This window comes from Python bivittatus, unplaced genomic scaffold (assembly GCF_059951505.1).
Source record: "Python bivittatus isolate LINGU-HERP-01145 unplaced genomic scaffold, Pbiv_v1 ctg000850_np1212, whole genome shotgun sequence".
Taxonomy (NCBI): domain Eukaryota; kingdom Metazoa; phylum Chordata; class Lepidosauria; order Squamata; family Pythonidae; genus Python; species Python bivittatus.
This window is the reverse complement of record NW_028277112.1, coordinates 16,206,303-16,227,442: the sequence shown is the minus strand read 5'-3', so window position 1 is coordinate 16,227,442 and position 21,140 is coordinate 16,206,303. Positions and strand designations below refer to the sequence as shown.

Sequence of the window (21,140 nt, the reverse complement as noted above, 5' to 3'; positions counted from 1 at the left end):
GTTCCTAAAAACAAGCACACCTTTTTTCAAGCTCACTTAGAAGTCTGAAAAAAGAGGAGCTACCTCAGTGACCATGCTGGATGTCAAGTACTTCTGGATCATTCCCAAAGGGTGTACCCCCAAAATGTATTGGCTTACTGTGGTTCTAAAAGTAATCATATATGTGAATTAGGACTTATTCATTTTATTCAGAATAAAATGAAATAAGATAGTGATTTGAAGCAAAGGCAAAGATAGACTTTAACAGCCATGCCAATCAGATCAGGCTGTATTTGTTTAGGTCATGAATTATCAAGTTGAGAGCCAGACTTTACTTTTCATGACTGCTGTTTTGGAGCCTTCCTAAACAATTTAGGGCATGTGTGTGCAGGACTAGTGTGTGCACTTCCATTTCCACTTCAAGCTGGATAGATGGCAATATTCCACTGGTGACAGCTGGGATGGAATGATTGCTTCCAAGGAACAGATCTGAGGGCACTTTGCAAATGAATGAAGCACCTCACTGAATGATTTGTACAGCCTTTGTCTAAAAACAGCATTATTTTTTGTTAAGGAAAGGGAGTCCCTCATTTAATGTATGTGGAATGCAGCATAAAGAGCACACTAATGGGGAAGATAGATAGACTACCAGGATCTAGGTATCAAACAGGAAATCATTAGTAACTAGTGCATGGCTCTTAATTACTGAAATCAGGAAATATAATCTATACTTTAGGTGCCTAAGGCATAAGACAGCTGGAGGCCAAGTCTATCTTTATACGTTGTCTTCTTTGCTAATTAAGTTCCCTATTCCTATATTGTACCAGGTTTTCATTTCTGATCCAGATTTAGATGATCAAATTTAGCTTCCTTATTCAAACTGATTATCTTTGGGCCACTTACTGTTTCTCAGTTTAACATGTTACACAGGTAGTTATGAAGATAAAATGTAGGTGGGAGAGAATATTCATATTCATCTACTTAAATTTCTTAATGGAAAGGCAGAGATAAATATAATTTGTTCTCAAGTGAACTGATTGCCAGTTTATCTTACAATACTCTATCAACATTTGATTAAACAAGCATCTTGTTATCCCAGTAATACAATTTGGATTTCTTTCCATATTTACTATTATATTATGCCATGAAAAAATATTTTTGCTAAGTCTTAAGTTCAGGCACAGTTTGTCCTTAAATTAAATGTAAATTAAATTAAATTTAAGTTAAATTCTTCTGATCATTCAGGTGTTCAAAGCAGTAGATCATCTCAGTACACTTTAAAGTAAATGGCTCCTTTGAAATTCCATGATTTTATGATTCCATAACCTGCAAGCTAGTTTGGTGTATTGGTGAAGGTGCTGACCTAGAAAGCAGAATACTGCGTTTTAGGCCTTCCTAAGGAATGAAAGCTGGCTGGGTGACTTTGGGCCAGTCGCTCTCTCTCAGCCCAACCCACCTCACAGGGTTGTTGCTGTGGGGAAAATAGGAGGCAGGAGACTTAGGTATGTTCCTTGAATTATATATAAAAAAGGTGGAATAACACCACCACCACCTATTTAACAGTTGTCCTATCCTACTCAGTTCTAATGCCATGTTTCATATAGACCTGGAAAAGAGATTCAAGGAGGACTAGTCTCTAGCAGCTATGCAATCCACCAACAGGTTATGAATCTAAAAAGTTGAAGGACTCTCTAAAGCCTACACCTGTGTCATTCTGTGATCAACTGTTGATAGAGAGGATATATGCTTATGCTTTTCTCCTATGTCAGAAATGTAAGGGAGTTCATTAGGAGCACTTGTTTTGAAAGACCAGGCATGCCAAGCTGGCGGATTCCTAGATATTCAATTCATTACTGGAAAAGACAATTCATTCTCAAGGGAAGTCTATTCATGGTACCATAATACAGACATTTAGACATTGGAGACAGTTATTTGTACTAATTTAAGATTCATTATAACCTGTTGTGTAGTACAGCTCAGTATTGTTAATGGTTTTCAGCCTTTAGATTTGTGAGGAAAGAGATCAGTGTAAATGAAAGGACTGAAGGATCCAAAATCAAGAGGCTCTTGGTTGATCAGAGCTCTTGGTTTCTGACCTTTATCTAATTTAAAGTGAAAACACATTGTTACCAATTAGGCTAGAACATTAAGGTATTAGTATCGTGTGGAGAACTACTAACAAGGTTTATTTGATATGTTGAAGAAACATTGATATTTCTATATAAAAAGGTGCTTCTCTGAGACTCTGTAGGTGTGATTGCTCCAAAACCCCTTCCAGGCTAACAAAATAAGGTTTAAATCACAAAATAAGTATCAAACAAACTGTAAAGCACTTCCAATCGCCAGGTTACTAAACCTAAAAGCAGCTGAAAACTAAACAGAATAAAAAATAAATAAATAAAACAAAGCAGAGGCTAACAGGTATGTTGAGATGTGCAAAATGGTTCATGAACAAATTGATCCATGCATAGAACAGGTATTTCAGGTGGTTCATACATATTTAAACATGCATAGTTTGCTCTGGATTTTTGCTGCAACAGAGTTGTTTTATTCAAGATATGGAGAGTTATTCCAGGTAGTTTTGAATGTTCTGTTCTATTTTAGCTGGTGTGATTGAAAGTTGTTCTATCTCTTGCAATTGGAATATTACCTTTGGAATTCTCCTGTTTCCTGTGTGGGCTAAAACAGCAAAAAGGATTGGTCATGTCCCTCCCTGCTTTTGGTTTAGGCTGAATGGAAGATGATATAGGTGAAGTTTTAAATGGAAGCTGCAGGCATTTAAGGATCAAATAGCACAGAGGGACCCATTCTGATGTAACTGCTGTTGGTTTAGGTTCATCTCAGGTGCCTGAGATTGCCACTAGTTATGGACAAGTATTATGGACAAATGCCATAAGATGGTTAATCATTTCCATGAGAGTTGGGGCTTCACAACATGTTCAATTCTACATCTCAGCTATCCAAACATTTAACACTGTATTCAGGAATTAGCTTGCTTGGCAGAAGGCTTCAGATGCAATTTGACTTGATTACTTTTTATTGCAGGAAAGAATGAAGACATATAACAGAGATTTACTTCTTTTCTTTGAAAAGACATTGTGTAAATTCCAGGAGAAGCTAGGTTCTGACAATTGCATGATCATAGTTGCTATTTTGATTTTTTTTTTTTTTTACTTCTCCCTCAGCCTCAAACTGGGGTAAGACGAGTTAGTCCATATTCCTGACTTTCTGCAACTTGATTAGGTCAGTGTAGACAGCAGATCTGGAAGAGGAGGTTTATTTTATTTTATTTTATTTAAGAAGCCCCTTAATGGTAGGACTGGAATTAATTTAATATTTTTGGTCAGGATGTCTTCCTGCCTTTATGTAGGTAATTGATTGAAAGGTTTGTGTCTTGTGCCAGAGATCAAAGACAAAGAGCCTGTCAGACTCTATTTACATTCCTTTCAATTAGAATATCTATATATCCCCAAGGTAAATGGCTGTACTTTAATGTTCAAGAAAGACTAGATCTAAAGGTACCAGAGTTGAGCTGCAAAAATCTGGATAATCTCTATATTCCTATTTATTTCATTTTTTATTTTTATTTATTTTATTAAATTGTATGCCACCTGATTCCCAAGGATTAGGTGGCAGCAAAGAGTTTGTTTTCTAAATCTGTTTACTGCCATGTGGTGGCCATCCAGATTTTTGCAGCCCAAGAGGTTTGTCTGGAATCACACTGTTTCTCATAGTCAAAATACCCAATACTGTTTCAAGTTTCATTACATAAAATATACCAAATCATTTTGGTGTTGGTCTCTGCTGGACCATGGTTAGTCCAAAACAGTTCACAGAACTTCTGCAATGAAATGTTTTATGTCAAGTCTAAAACAACATGCATTTCCATTTAATACACACCCAGAATAAATAGCATAAAAGAATGTTCAAAACAACTTATACACTAACAGTCTAGAATGAAACCCACCAACCATGTCCATGTTATTATGATCATGTGTTGGCCTTCCTTACCTCTACATCTGTTTGAAGTTTCAGCTCAGAATTAAATAAAAACCTTGATATAAATGTTGCTTTAAAGAAACTAAGTGCATTTCCTGGTTCCCAAAAGCACATTGACCAATTAGCTGTTTTAGCAACATATAAGACTGAAATGTTAAGCATCTCTTCTTGTTGAATATTTAGCAGTATAGAGAGAATTAAACCTTCTCTGAAAAAGTACTAGTAGTAATTAGCCTGACCTAAAAGGATGTCCTCAACTGATGGTTGAAATATTGTAAAGAATGAATATTATAATACTTGGCAGATCTAATAATATTCATGTTAATGATAAAATATGTTACATAAGGTTCCTGTTTCAAAACTCTGCTAACATAATAGATAGCTCCTATTCCCTTTGTTTCCCTAGTAATCCTAGACTGACAATCTACTAACAAGGTAGTCAATCTTTTACACTTCGTTGTGTTCAGGTTTGACTGCAATCATAGCAGGCAGATGCTTTGTTAAGTTTGAGATTGTCCTAGATTTTTGCAGGAATCGGTGGCAGGTTTTTCTCACTCCTACCCTTGCTATCAAATGATATCATAATGAAAAATAAAAAGGAAGTAATAACCAATTGGAAATTTTTAACATTATATTAGTATGCCAGCCATTCTATTATTAAAGGTGTATTTTGAACCTCAACATTATTATGACATTCGTATGGATTATTGTACAAGATTTTTATTTTTTTTTTCTTTTACTGTAACAGCTGCCTTTCAAAAATGCCTATTAATCCAACTAAAGATAACTTTTACTTAAACTACAGTGGAACCTCGGGTTACGAACTTAATCCGTTCCGTGACTCTGGTCGCACCCCGAATTGGTCGCAACCCGAAGGAAATTTCCCCATAAGGTTCAATGTAATTACCGTTAATCCATTCTGGTGTGGAGGACAGGGAGGCGGGTATTGCTTGGAGGGAGAGTCCCCCTCCCTACGACCATGTGTCAGGAACGGAAAATGGCCGCGGACCACGTGTCAGGGGCGGAAAATGGCCGCAGACCACGTGTCAGGGGCGTAAAATGGCCATGGACCACGTGTCAGGGGCGTAAAATGGCCGCGGACCACGTGTCAGGGGCCAGAAGATGGCCGCGGACCATGTGTCAGGGGCAGAAAAATGGCCGCGGACCATGTGTCAGGGGCAGAAAAATGGCCACGGACCATGTGTTGGGCAGAAAATGGCCACGGACCACATGTCAGGGGCGGAAAATGGCCACGGACCACGTGTCAGGGGCAGAAAATGGCCGCGGACCATGTGTCAGGGGCGGAAAAATGGCTGCGGACCATGTCACGGGAGGGAAAATGGCCGCATATCCTGTTCGTACCCCGAGGCGGAGTTCGCAAACCGAGGTAATTTTTGCAGCTGAAGCTGGTCGTAACCCGAAAAATTCGTTAACAGAGGCGTTCGTAACCCGAGGTACCACTGTATTTGTCTAATAGTGTACTATTTCTTTATGGTTATTTTTATCATTTTGTAAGGTTATGCCACCAAACCAGCGTGGGGGGTAAGACCTGCTTAGACGATCTGATAGCAAGTAAACTTTTGGATGCTGAGATGGGAAAATATATTAAAATAATCTGATGTATGGATTCCCAAACTGGTGCCTAGCCTCACTGTCCCTCTATACAATTTAAATTAAAAATATATAATTAAACAAAAAGCTGCCACTATGCAGAGCATCATCTTTATGTACAAAAGATTTTTAAGCCTGATAGAAGCATTCTTAGGGCAGTGAAAAGGATTGAAAAGGGGTGCTTTCTAAAGCACTTCAGCATGAATGACAGACTTGTTCTCAAAGTATTAAAGAAGCCACATCTGGAAATCATGGCACAGCTCCCCAGATGTCTCTGCACATATTGAAGTACACTTGCTTCACTGATGGTCCCAACATGCTTTGCAAATCATTATTTAATACTTTGAAGGGAACTTCACTTGCACAATGTATCTTGTGAAATGCTCCCTTTAAATACAAGTTCCTTTCGTTGCCCAATGAAGTAGCTCAGTGCTTTTAGATGTTTGCCCATCTGCCCAGAAAAAGATAACACTCAAAACTCACTGAGTGAACAATCAAGGACAGCAAACAGGAGTTTGGTCAGTGAAGTCAAGAAGATATGCTCTCCCACCCCCCATCTCTTCTATTTAGCTGTGAAACATGCAGATGGAGGAACTGCTATCTTGACCTGCAGAAGATGTGCCATGTTTGTGTTCTTTCCTGAAGACAAAAGAATACAGGAAACAAATGTTGGAAGTGCAGGCTGCTTACCCTCTTGGGGTAAGGGGTTAAGTGTGGGGGACTATGGTGTCCACATTCCAGGTAAACAGAGATGAGGATTTCTTGGATCTTTCGGAAGAAGCACTTGTGGAAGGACAACATACCAAGAAGCCATTCTGAAGATAAAAGAAAGCCAGGTGGAAGAGAACAGAGAGATGGATGAATGTGACACAAAGGACCATACTTGTTAAGAACACTTTTTCTTTGGATCTTCAGAATATGTTCCAGAGCCACCCCATATATGATGTTTCCTAGGCAGACAGCAGCTACCCAAGCCTCAAGGATTGAAGAAGAGGATTCTACAGGCTCTGCAAGAGAAGGATGCCTCGCCTCTGCCTTGGAGAGTGTAAGCAAACAGGCAGTTGTGATGAGAGACAGGTTATTGAAAAGGACCAAAGCAGCATTTTGTGGACATGATAGTCTATTAAGAGAAATATGCTACCTTCCAAGGATTCACATTTGGGATGTGACAGAACAGCTCCCAAGACTCTTTAACCCCATTGATAAACATCCCTTTCTACTGGTCCACATGGAAATAAACGACATAGACATTGTGCTGAAAACATTACAAGTGACAATGAAGCATTGAGCAAAAGGGGGGAGGAGCTGAGAGCACAAGTGACATTTTCTTTACTCCCTGTAGCTCATGAACAGAGAGGAATACTGGAAGCAAACAATGGATACCCAGATGGTGCCAATGGGAAGAATTTGGATCCTTTGTTCAAAGGACATATTTGTGATGAGAAATTCCTGGCAAAAAATGAGCTGCACTTCTTGAGAGCTGGGAATAATACATTTGGAAGAGACCTTGCAAACCTAATGCAGAGGCCTTTAAACAGAATTCTAAGGGGAAAAGAGACTCCAGAAAATAGGGTGAACCAAGTACTACAAACATGACTGCGAGTGATACACAGGATATGGAGATATCCAATAATGAGCATGTCAGTAACAGAAAGGAATACATCAAATTATATGACCTGAGGTTTTCAGCATCTGTATACATACATATACATCTGCACATCATGCATAGATGATGGGGGAACAAATAGGAAGAACTAGATTTCTTAATGCAGGAAGCTGGAAATGATTTAGTAGGCATTACTGAAACCTGGCAAGATGAGTGGTATACAAGAACCGAAAGGTACAACTTGAAAGAAATAGACCAGACAAAAAGTGGATGTGGAGTGGTACTGTATGGGAAGGAAGTGCACGCATGACAAGATCCAAGAATTTGAGCACAAGGATCCAGTTAAAAACATTTAGATAAGAATACAAAGAGGAGGAAACAACAAAGATAAGACCAAGACAGGCAGATCTGAATAATGCCCTACTGGACAAAATTGCAGAAACTTTAGGATCAGTATGGTAATAATGTGAGACTTTATTGAGGTAGGCTATTGTAACAGAATTTTGCAAGCCTGTGTTTTCCTTTCCCTCCCTTTTATACCCCAGTGAATCAGGGAAGAGCCAGTCTGAATATCTTCCTAATACTTTCCCTGTTTCCCAGGTTCAACTCATGTTTTTGTACCTGTTGTTGTAAAGGCTTCTGAATAGTTTCTCCAAGGTCATCTCCAGTGCTCCTTATTTAATACTGAATGTCAAAGCCCCTTATCCCAAACTTCAAAGTAGCAAAGATGACTGAGGCTGCATTCCCTTTACTTGTTGATATATGCCAGTCAGCAATCTTACTCCATGTGAAAAGAGATTAAAAATGGGCTTTTATCTACTCACTTTAAAGAATCATCCAAATGTTTTAAACATGTAAAAAGTTTGCTTTGATATCAGCCTGTATGCTTTCTGCTGGTTTAATACTCATTTCCAAGAACAGGGAAACTTTGATTTAGTAGATCTCAGTGAAACGTGTGAAATTATTCTTGTGCGTGTCATTTTACATAATTGCCATATTTACACAAATATAATTTCTGTCATTTGTGTAATGAAGTTGCTATGGATGATGCATTCTCTAATTTAATAGGCATTTGGGAATAACAGACACCACCTTTCCCTAACTGAATTGAGATTTCACTTGCATTTACTTCTAAATTATTACAGACTTTGATGGATCTGTATTAATCATGTACATACATGTTTTGGATAAATTGAATTTTAGTTATAGACACTATCTGGATCCTTTTCTGAATGAGAACAAAAATCCCTATATTCTAGATGTCATTGATAATGTGATGAAATACAAACTAAAAGACCTCAAACATTATATTTAGTTTATTATAAAAGTTTGGTGTTGTGCTCTCCTGCAGTTGAAGAAAGCCAAAAACATTAATGAACATCTGAGTAACTGGTGTTAACATGCAGGTAGTCCTCGCTTAACAACCGCTTGTTTAATGACAGTTCAAAGTTACAACTGCTTTGGAAAAAGTGCTTTATGATCTGTACTGGCACTTACAACCATTGCAAACCATCACACTACCTGCGGTCACGTGATCACGACTGCAACCTTTTTTATGATGGTTGTTAAGCAAATCACCATGGTTAAGCAAATCACGTGGTCATTAAGTGAATTCTGGCAAAAAAAAGTCCATTGAGGAAGCCTGGATTTGCTTAACGATGTATTTTGCTTAATGACTGCATGATTCGTTTAACAACCATTGTAATTTGCTTAACAACCATAGTAAAAATGGATGTAAAATCAGGTACAGTCACATGGTTACTTGCTTAATGCCATCCTCCGTAATGACCAATTTTCTGGCCCCTATTGTGGTCATTAAGCGAGGACTACCTGTACTGCAAATTTTCCATCTTTTAAAAACAGTATTACAATCCAACAGAATTATATGAATTACTGCAGTATAGAATAATAGTTTCATTGTAGACAATGTTAATAAACTAGCAAATCTGGATATTTCATAAAGTTTTTGACTCAAAGAATATCTAGCAAATCTGGATATTTCATAAAGTTTTTGACTCAAGAACTGTTTAAGGTTACAGAACTGTTCAATGTTACAGAATAACATTGAAACTCCCATACTTTGAACAGAGTAATTTAGGAGAGTTTTGTCCAGATAGTGAATCTTTTCAGATTCACTATCTGGACAAAACTCTCCTAAATTACTCTGTTCAAAGTATGGGAGTTTCAATGTTATTATGAATCATGGACAAAATAAATTTAAATCTTTTTTCTAAATCAAAAGTAGTGTAATATTATTTACAAATTCTCCCAAGCACCAAGAACCCCCAATTTATCAATCCTATTTTCAAAGCAGTTTAATTTTACTGTTAATCAAAGTGGGAAAGGAGGAGTATGTTGTACCACACTTTTAAGAATGAATTAAAAATGATAAAAATTATATATACATCCTCTCCTCATTTAGCAATCGCTATTCATTTCCTGAATCAGAAGCAAAATGGTTGCCAGGCAAACCATGTGACTGAGAGATGCTGTGAAAATCATTGGTAGCTTCCATTTCATTTAGATAAAGTTCTCTTGTGAAGCAATGCCAGCTTTACTCTCACTCTGGTGCATATTGTTGTCAGGCACAGAAATTTGGTCAAAAGTCTGCACATTGATCGGAAAATGATTTTTTACAGATTTATTACTGTTGTATTTGTGAATGGTCACTAAATGAGGTAGTTGTTAAATGAGAAATGACTGTGTGTGTGTGTGTGTGTGCATGTGAAAAATCTTGAATATTCTATTCCATTTCTGAATAATTAGATTCCCATACATTTTTATGCAACAAGCTGAGCCATTAGTACATGAGAAATTCAGAAGTACCGTATGGACCTATTATATAAAATTGTTTGATACACCTCAAAAATTATTATAATGGAAGGATTTTCTTTAACAGTTTCCATGAAAGCTTGCACACAAAAAATTGTTGATAGATGCCTTAGCAATTACACGTATCTTACATTAAAAGAATATCAAGAACTCCTTCTCTAACTAGCTTATGGCATTTGAAACTAGGCATTGTATAAACACTGCCTATTATAGTATTATACAACACTAATTTATAGTTGCTGAAAAAGTGGTTCCAAATTCAACTAATGGAAGAAGACCAAGTCAATTATTGCAAGCATTTTTTTTTTCCCTATTTGAATCATAACAACTAACATCAACATCGACAGATACAGAAAACAAGTGATGAATGTTAGGAATACTGTGAACATTTATTTGCATCATTCACACAGTTCTTCAGTATACATCTAATTTACTAAGAACATACATTCCTCAGACACATGGTTAAATTTGGCTAGCTGCAGGGAGTTCACACAAATAAATTACCACAGTTTACATAAAAAAAGTTGGCCCACAAATGAATTTCAAAAAGAAGACCACAAATTAATACAAGCAGAAAATACCCTGTTGAAAATAGATTAGAAATTTAGTGCACTATTTCCATAGGCTTTGAACTTACAATATTTCTGTATATACAAAAGGTACAGTAAAATGTTAGTATTTATTGCAACAAATTAAGGATGTCATAATACATTTCATATCCCCAACCCTGATATTGGCTTCTTATTCCTTCCAAACAGCCTTCTTTTGTTGCTCCACAATTGAAATATTTTCCCACAAGGCACATACTTATCTATAAAGAAAAGGAAAAAAAAAATTAAGTAGAACCTGCTCACCCAAAATGTATTACCACCATTACATATTTTCAAATTAAATATTCACAAAAATAGGATTTTGTATTATCCCTTGTATCATAATATATTGTCATAGCACCTACCCTTTGGAACATTGTACCCCCTGAGATTTGTTTGGCTCTGACCCTGCTTGGTGTTTCATAAATCCTTGAAGACCTGGATTCACCCAGACATGGGGCCTGTAGGTTGGATGAGGCCATCATTGCAGTTTCCTTTGACATGACTATGGTTATATGGTTTGAGTATGATTGCTTTCAGGTACCATTGTTGTTTATTGTTGTTATGATTCATTCTTTGTGTACTATTGGTTTTAATCCTGTGTATACCACACAGAGTTATGACTGTGAGATGGGTGGCTATATAAGTTTATCAAACAATAAATATGTAAATAATATACCTGGCATTTATATACTTGATTCATGTGCTATCCCACATTGTCTCTCTTTAAATAATGTATTTAATTTTAAGCATTATTTCCATATCTCAGAAGTAAGAGCTTCAACAGAGTGAAGTATAGCAAAGGGAAGGGTTTCAAATTTCAACACTGCAATTCTTTTCTCTAATGCAGATTCTGATCAGAAATAGTGCCTCTGTCATTAACAGGTTTAGGGACAGATTCCATGTGATATACATGGCACCAACCACCAAATGTAAAGCTTTTACTTCAAAATACAAATGTTCTGCCTTAACTGATTTGAGTCATCTGACCACATTTTACTAAGATGCAAAACTCAAAATCCTTTGTTTTGGTCATTATTAGCCTTAAGCAACAAGATTAGTAAATTAGGACATAATTTGTTTTCTTCTGATAGACTGAATTACAAAAATTACAAAAAGTCCTTAGACTGCATTCTAAAACTTTCTCTCTTGCAGGTAGTCCTTGTTTGGCAACCACAACTGGAACTGGCAACTCCGTTGCTAAGTGAAGCAGCTAAGTGGGAAATCACGTTTTCCTTTTCCCCACTCCTCCACCCTTTGGAATGCTTGCCCTGGCTCTGGGATAGCCTGCTTGAAACTGACAAGATAAATCAGTTTCACATCTTCAGCTTTTGTTTGCCTCCTAACCACTCCTCTGCCCTTTGGAATGCTCACCCAGTACTGGGATAATTAACAAGGGAATTAATATTTGTAGTTACATCACTGGAGAGGAAGAAAATACAAGAGAGTAAGCAGGCACACAATGAGCTGTTTGTGCGGAATGCTTACGACTGCTGGAGCCACCACATTGTTTTTGATGTGCATTCCCCATTGTGTGCCTGCTTACTCTTTTGTAATCCCTTCATCTCCAATCTCTCCGCTCTGCAAGGGGGGTGGGAGAAGAAAGGTCAGGGACAGGACAATGCATACTGACTATAATAGTGATCACGTGATTGAGGGATACTGTGAAGGTCATAAATGCAGGCATTGGTCATAAAGTTATTTTTTCAGCACCTTCATAACTTTGAACCATCACTAAATGAGGCAGTTGGTAAGCGAGGACTGCCTGTATTTTCCTCTCTTGCCACCAAACCAAACCAGGATTTTTCAAATTGTTCTGTAGAATCCTAGACTTCCATGAGAACTTGATATGGTTTTATGAGAGACTAAAGATTTAAAAAATCTTCATCACTAGTTTTGCCTTTTGATTTTTTTAACAGGTTCTGCAGCCTGAAAAAAAAATTGGAAACCCATTTTAAATCAATTTCTTTTCTACTCCTTACAGCAAGAATCCAAGGACTATGATCTATTCTTTTTGAAAATCAAAACTACCAGAACAATATTCAGACTAGACAGTGGTTTACTTTGGGTACAGTATAGTTTTGAGCTTACTTTATTCATGTTACTCAGAGCTAAATGAAGGGATACAAACTGTCCAATAAAAATAGCTTATTAGAAATTGCTTTAATTGCTTTTATAGGTACTTGACAACAGCATTCAAGAGGACAAGTATATTCCTACATATTTTAACATTTATTTCATTTGTGACCTTCCAAAGTTATTTTTGTAGGTATTCTTTTTCTTGTTTACACCAAATATCTATGCTGCTTTATAAAGGTCTGCTTCTAGCACATCTCAAAGTAGTCCCAACCATTTTATATTACATCTCCTTACATAAAGGAAGGGTGCAATTTGAGATGTGCTAGAAGCAGACCTTTATTCTAGATTATTTTATTAGGATTACCTTGAGAAAAATTTTTCAGTACAATGCAGGCCTTGTTCTTAAAGTTGGTCTCTAAGGACAAGATGGGACTGCTAATGTTATACTATTCCCTCTCCTACACAGCAGCATCCCCACCCAAGCTTTTGGACTTCATCTCTGGATAGGCAGGAGAATTCTCCAGCATTATGGTGCTAGGGATTTTAACTTCCCTGGGGGAGGAGATCAGAGGAAGCATGGGAACTCATGGCCATCATGACAAGCATAGGCTTGTTCCTGGTCATCAGGGTCTTGACTACATGGGAGGTTACATAGTAAGACTTGCTTTTTATCTCAGAGCAGATACAAAGTGATCTGAGAATCAGGGATATTAACATATATCTTTGTCATGGTCAAGCTGCCCCCCACCAAAAAAAAAAAAAAAAGCAAAAACAAAGAAAGGTAAATCTGCAGTGAACCTTTAAATACTGGGATGCAAGGAGACAATCCACATCCCTGATTTATCAGATTATGTTTAGGTATATATACATTACATTAAAAAGAGTTACTTTTAAACATTTTTGAAAGAGTCCTCCATCTGTATTAATGGACTGACTCAAATTCAGGATGCCAGGATGTTCTTATGTCCTGGAGGAAGTCATTTGAAAAATGAGAGATTAAGGTTCCTTTATGAAACAAATGCTTCCAGAATAGAACTTTTCAAACTTTTTTCCACTGCCATTTATTTATTTTTTTAGAAACCTGACTCAGTGGTTGTTTTGTCATAATTTTCATGACACACTAATACTGGTTTGAATTTTCTTCTGCTGAAAATGTAGCCAACATATATGCTGTGGACAGGATATTTTCTTTCAAGTTTGGGGGAAAAACTAACAATTTTGTTCACATCCTTACCACATATTTATACCAATTTTTACTCTGCAGGATTTCAAAACCATGTCTACAAAGTAAAGCAGTTGACAGATGGGAAGTTCAGGGGAAAAGTGACCATACTATCACACAAGGATCCTTTGCAAACAGATTCAGTTATCAGAAAAATTCTACTCATGGCTGTGATATTATCTGTCCAGATATGAAGATTAGAAAACAATATGAGTAAAATATAGTAATAATGCAATTTTGAATCCATATAAAAGTGTTACACAAATTAAACACTCAAAACTTAACAGTAAATATTAGATTTAAAAAGATAATAACTCTGCTAATATTGGGACCATTTCTAAACTTGAAACAGTAAAATATTATCAATGTTTACACAAGGAGAGGGACCCATAAATGGTAATTAAGATTATACAATTCTGAGCAAAATTAGGAAATGAAATAGCACATGCTAGAGATAATGGGGAAAGCGAGTATTCAAGCACATTAGCTATATTCTGGAGAGATATGGAAAAGATTGTCCAATTTTGTTGAAAAAACAAAAGCCAAAATGGAGTCATAAGACTTAGCTCTCACATGAAAAATGAGCATTCTTAACAATACATTAATAAGTCTTCATTTTTACAGAATTGCATCGCCAGTAATTATTTATCAGAAATGCATTCCTCCCCAATGCAAAACCTTCTTTGAAAGGTTTTTTTTTTTTCCTTACCAGACTCACACATGTGGAAAGCATTAGACTGGAGAAAAAGCATTAGACTAGAGAAAAATTCTCTATAATTTTTCCCATACTGTACAATTATGGTAGAAATTGGTTAAAAGGATCTGCAGGCTAAGAGCCCAGTTGGCTAAAAAGATTTGTAGGTGAAAAAACCATTCCATCATAAATAAAATCATAAAGCAGTCTAATTTGATATATCCCTTACATCTCTTTAATAAGAAAACTCAATCACAGGATAAATTTGCCATGAAATTTTTTAGAGTAACATCTACTGAACATCACTTGCAACTCCTACCCTGCTTCAGATATTTCATGTCAGCTTTGACTAAAAAATACTGTATCTGCAAAGCACATATTGGCTTTTAAGAAACATAGATTTTTGTTCTACTGATCAAAAATGCCTTGCCTTTTATAAAAAGCATTAATATTTTATAGTATTGACTTTTATGTACAAGACACAAGAAAGCCACTGAAACATGAATAAAAAAGCCAGAGTACCATGACAGATATTATCTATATTTCAAAACCAGACTGTTGCAAGTGAAAACCCAAGCTACAATAAACAAAATTTATCTACAGTACAAAGACAGCCTATGCTACCTGGGAGACTGCTACACTTAATATTTTGGAAATAAATTACTACCAAGAATAGAACATAAGACAGAAGGCTTATTTAATTAGACATCATTATCATTTCTGGAACACAACAGTATTAAGAAAACACAATGTGCAATATAGCACTGATAGCAAAAAGAAAAACAGCAAATACAAATATTAAAAAATAATGAAATGCCTACAATATTAAAGTGTAATAAAGTGCAATGATCAATTTGGAGTTTTTTTTATAAAGAGTGAACATTGTTATCTAATTAAAAAGCTATGGATTTTGTATTCTCATTCACATGATAGCATACATTCATTTGCTTCATTTACAATGAAGATTATGCCACACATCTTCCTTGAGAAGCTACAAAGCATGACACTGGCTCCAATCACCACAATCTTCAAAGAGGAATATTTGAAACTACGTATCAATGTACGCTTGTATAAAATATCTACTTTATCAATACAGATTTAAGATACATTCTGCTTGGTTTCTAAATGTAGCTCTACACTCTACCTTTAAAATCCCTTCTGTCCTATTATTCTACCTCCTAGAATATGAATACTAACCTTCGAGGATGATTGGCATCAAACAATGTGTTATCATCATCATCATCATCTTGTTCTAAAGGTGTCAACTCTGTATTTTCTATGTTTGTATCCAGAACACCATATTTACGCGTCTTCCTGTTTCTTCGTCTAAGTCTAAAAATACAAGTGTTACAATGTGTTAATCAGAGATTGAGGAAGACTAATAAGAGTGGAATTAGATTTGAACTTTCAGAGTCCAAAATAAAAATGAAGCATTTGAACCACACAAATCTGTCTCCATATAAATTTAAAATGCAACTAACAAAGTATGTGAGCAACAATTCTAATTTAGCTAACAATGAAATACATTAACCCCCCCTTTTAGCATTTATCCCATACAAATAAAAAAATATTAATTAAACTAATTAAAAGTTAAAGGTATTTCTATAGTGTAGAACACATAAAAATTGTATAGAGATCAAAGATATACAGATAAGTCTGAAGTTTCAAGTGCTCTACAAAGTGAGTTTTAATAGTCCTCTCTTACCATCTCCAATTATATTCCCTTAAATGTTAATCTTTTAACTTTTTTCCTCTTATCTTTATTTCAAAAGTATTAAATATGGAGGGGAAAAAGCCTACAAGCAAATTAATACCTATACAACCCATTTATATGTATTGCTCTTTGTAGTTTATACAGGCAACCAGAATGTCAAACTCAACAGTCAAGCCCTGAAGTTGAAGGGTATATAAAGATGAGAAATACTTTTTTGTGGAATGCTCAATTCTGAACTTTATCTTTGGACTGATTTGGTCACTGCAGCTGTGAATTTTGTTCTGAAGCAATTAAGCAAACAGTACTAATAATCCTGCCTTCTAAAATACCAGATATTTATCCCTTTCCCATGAAACCTACGATATACAAAGGAAACAAGGATATCTTACTTAAGGCCTGCTTCTTTTCTTTCATCCACCAGCTCTAGAAACTTTATTCTCATTGTCTACAAATGGATTTTTGCAGGTAATGCAGTATTGTATAAAAATAATATTTTACATTTAGCTGTAACCAGTGCAAAAATGATAATTCAACTGTATGTGTTCTGTGGAGGCCATGCTATTACTTTATATCACTGTTTTTCAGTGATCACAGTAGGCAATGAGTTAGTTCCGATTGTTCTTTCATTAAGAGGCCATTTCCTGCTATGTCAAATAATTCTTTTTAAAAACTCTAGTAGTAATGTGTAAAATGAAAGCAATATGTAAAATGGGAATTATACATGGAACTATCCATGAAGTTGCTTGGAGACTATACGCAACAAGCCCTAAGTATAGTGCAATAAGATCATAGTATACTCTGGTTTTGAGCATGATCCTATTTGTTTTCATGTAAAAATAAGCATGTATACTTATTGCAACCCTAACTTTAATATCTTAAAATGTTTAATCTCTTGTGTTTCTTGCATTGACTATAATGTACTTGTGACATGATTTTCACAACTGGTATGTGTTGCAGTTATTCATATAAGTATTAAAGTATTATTTATGTCTCTCATGACAATTGTATTCCTCAAGAAAGTAAGGTGTATTTGAATAACTTATAAATATTGTAGAGTCACAAAACACTTCAGCAGCTAAGGTAATATTACCAGGTAAACAGTGAGCCAATAGCAGTTCTACAGCATGAACTTTGGGTTAAAGCAATAGCTGTACCCCCTGAATGTTTCATTGGTGCTGCACTTTATTTGTCCAAAATCAGTCGCAGTAGATGTGGTTTATACTGGATTGTCAGCCCCTAATTAGAGTGTTGTCAGTGATTCTGAGAAGGGGCTGCAATGATGTTGAACAAGAAAATGAAATCCCACTGCACAAGCTGGCATCTGCCTGTGTAATGATAGATTCAACTCTTAATGCTTAAAAGGATATGGATATATCTTGGGTATTTCTGATACTGTTCAACACTTCAGAAAATAGTTATTCATATGTGCTTTTATAAATAGAATGAATTGTGAAAAATATCTGCAATTCAAGTGTACCATTTAGAAGTTTGAAAGAACCAGAACAGTAGCTTAAGCACTTATGAAACTTATGAGTTGCATCTGATGAAGTGAACTGTAGCTTACAAAAGCTTATGCTTCTGTTAGTTGGAAAAGGTGCTATCAGACTTCTTCTGATTTTCTGATAAATCTGTGCTTCATATAAACAAATACCGCAGGAGCATATTTGCCACAGTTATATGAAGAAAATTTAAACTAAGGATTTTTTTCCCTTGTGCTGCATAGCTCATTATACAGAAAATACCAAAATATAGTATAACAATTTAAAACAAATATTCACAAATTTCCCTTAAAAGCATGCCTCAATAATTTTACAGAAATGTAACTTAAATTCTACTAAGGATAGAGACTTTCTTTAACAAAATACATTCCGCTTATTTGGTATAAGATTCAATTAAACATCTATGGGTATATCTCTAGTGAAAGTTGATCTTCCCACCTCCTAATCTCTAGGGCACACCATGAAAAGGTTCCTTTGAGGATCAAGGAATTCAAAAGAATCTCCAAAATCTGAGTTAGCATCTACACTTCACTGACCCCTGAAAAAGTCTACTGGGGGTCTATGCAGAAGGAATAAGGAAACATGCTCCATGTGGATTTTATCAGGATCCATCCTTCCATTTATTTACCTACGTTTTTAGCTTCCAGTTAACACCAGGTGAGATTCACATGACTTACTGAACTTTCTACTGTTTCCCCTTTGAGAATTTTTAAGCTTTCAAAAGTCTTGCTCTATGCAGCTGGCAACCACTTGAAACTAGGCCTTTTAGTAGCCAACCAGACTTACCCAAAAGTATTATACCAACCATTTTGTTTGTATTCTTCCTTTAAAATCTCCAAGGTAAGAGCTATATTTTATTATTTTTCATTATGTTCCTAGAACTATTAATTCCACAAACTTTTTCCAAGATTGCAATAAGCATTTCAGACTTCATCTGTCAGTCAGGATTCCCTAACACCCTGAATCTCTTTTGGCATTTTATGACCCTTTCAACTAGTTTGTAGCCTCAGGTCTCAGCTGCTAAGGAATGGACAAGATATGATGCCCTTTACACCCATAAGTACATGTTTGTATCACTATTTTTCTGCCTGTGTTTATCATGTGTGTGAAGAATTCCCAGTCCATGCAGATTTCTAGCTCAATGTATCACAAGATATATAAGGTAGAAAGAGCCTGTCTTTTTTTATATCTTGTCAGGAATTCTAACCATGACTTTGGTCACTCTACACATTTATGACCTGCCAGTTTGAAGCCTTTTGGTTGCCTGAACTTTGTTTAAATGCAATCAATCTTTAGCAGGGTGAGAATAGGAGGCATTAGACATCCACTGGTCTATTAACTATATTCAGCTGGCCTTTTTTAGGTGGTGGAGGAATGTAAAACCCATACGAGGTCTTCAAATTAATCGAATGTGAGCCACAAAAATAATCTTCCACACGCACATACGGTACTCCCAGAGTACCGACCCAACTAAAAACAGGTTAAGAGAGTGAAAAAAAACAGAGGATTCTAAAATGATTCTCGAAGGTTACCGGAGCGAAAGAAAGGCCAGCCGTGGGACAAGTCACAGGGCCGAAGCAAACTACTCTGCCCTCCCCCCGCGCCCCGAAAGATTCAGGCTTAGTTACGTTCAGGTCCACCGCACACGCCGCGGTCAGAGGACAAAACGCGGGGAAGGGAGGCGTCTGCAGCCCTTCCCGGGACGGAGGAGGAAAGGCTGCGGCGCCGCTCACCGCACGGTCCGGATGACGAAGTAAACGATGAGGGCCGCGCTAGCCAGGACCAGCACCGAAAGGGCGCGCTGGGTCACGAGCTGGTTGGCCTCCGAGAGGGGGGGCGCGGCAGCCATGCTGCTGCTCCCGTTCACGCCGCCGCCGCCCCCCCGCGCTCCCTCGCCGACAGAAGAGCCGCTGCCGCCCGGCATGTCCGAGGGCGCATCGTCGGGGCCCGCTCGCACGACGGGCAGAGGAAGCGCCGGCGTGGAGCGGGGCTTCGCGGTGGGACGCGAAGGAGACGCCGCTCCTCCTCCTCCGCACAGCGCGGCCGCCGAAAGCAGCGCCAGCAAAAGCGACAGGGGTAGCGGCGGCCAAGGCCGCCGCATGGCACCCAGTCTAAGCCTGGCTCGGCGGAGCGCGGCCTAAGCCCAGCGGTATCCTTGAGGGAAGGGAGAAGGGAAGGCGGAAGTGCTCATCTTTCCGGCGACTGAAAACGCTGCTATGGAGGCCGAGCAACGCTACGAAGTTCAGTCCCGCCCCTCCAGCCCGGTTCCTGCCACGTGATCCGAGGGGTGTCGGGCGCCTGCGCAGTAGTTGGTGCCGCGCGTCCGCTTCGCTTGGACTTGGTGGGAAGGGGAAGAGCGGCCAGAACGAAGAAGCGTCTTGGAGCGCCAGATGGAGAAGACCAGGATTGTATTTTCTTCCCTGTTAATAACTGTTGTCTCAACGTTTCTGTTCCTTCCTTCCTTGTAATTGGAGAGGTTTGGGTGGTTTGTTTTTTGCATCATTACGAAGCACATAGACCCGCCCTTTCGGATTGAATGGAGCTCTTCAGCATTTCCTGTGCCTCCAAAAATAAGGGGTAGCAAGCGAAGAACCTTATTGGTAGCAGTTACATAATGAACCACCCAGAAGGGACTTTTTCTTACCAGTCATGGCATCTGTTTTACCTATCCTCTAGTTGAGGAAGAGACTTCTATAACAGATAGGAACATCAGAAGTTGCCTCAGACCAGATCAGTGAAAGCATGAAGCTATAATGTAGATTGCTTGGTTTGGCTTGATGTTTTCCCTGAATTCAGACATTCTGCTTTGTAAATCAAGGTTAATGGCTTAGTGTGTGCTGTGTGAATTAACTGTATTAATTAAACCATACTGAAACTGTAATAACTTCACTTACCTCAGTTACTTGTTTGAGATGGGCAGCTATACAAATTGAATGAATGAATGAACAAACAAACAAACCTGCATGCCACCAGACTTTCAGCATTTCTGGGTGGCTCACAATAATCAAATTAAAATAAAATCAATAAAACAAAAAATAAGATAAAAGATGACAAGTGTGATGAAGTGAGGGGTCTCACCCTCACCAATGGCAATAATAGCACAGTGGGTGACTCCAGCAAATTTGTCTGTCTAGCCCAATATCAGTTGTCCCTAGTCTGTTGCATTGTGGTATAAATTTCATTGCATTATAGTAAACACATATTGGAGGACATTAAGATATGGAAATTGGTTATTACAATGCTTTCCAAGGTCTCGGATGGATGATATCAGTCTAATTAGGCTAAGTCTGAACTTTCTGTGAATGTATAAATTGT

General features: G+C 37.4%; 1 protein-coding gene across 1 annotated transcript; it reads right to left on the bottom strand.

Moving 5' to 3' along the window:
* Positions 1-10,391: 10,391 nt before the first annotated feature.
* Positions 10,392-20,085, bottom strand: FAM174A (family with sequence similarity 174 member A). The gene is made up of 3 exons (XM_088129947.1): positions 19,559-20,085; positions 15,810-15,944; positions 10,392-10,838 (listed from the first exon to the last, which is right to left on the bottom strand). Exons 1-3 carry the CDS (start codon positions 19,924-19,926, stop codon positions 10,835-10,837), a joined length of 507 nt encoding a protein of 168 aa, XP_087986073.1. The 5' UTR covers positions 19,927-20,085; the 3' UTR covers positions 10,392-10,834.
* Between the last annotated feature and the right edge of the window lie 1,055 nt (positions 20,086-21,140).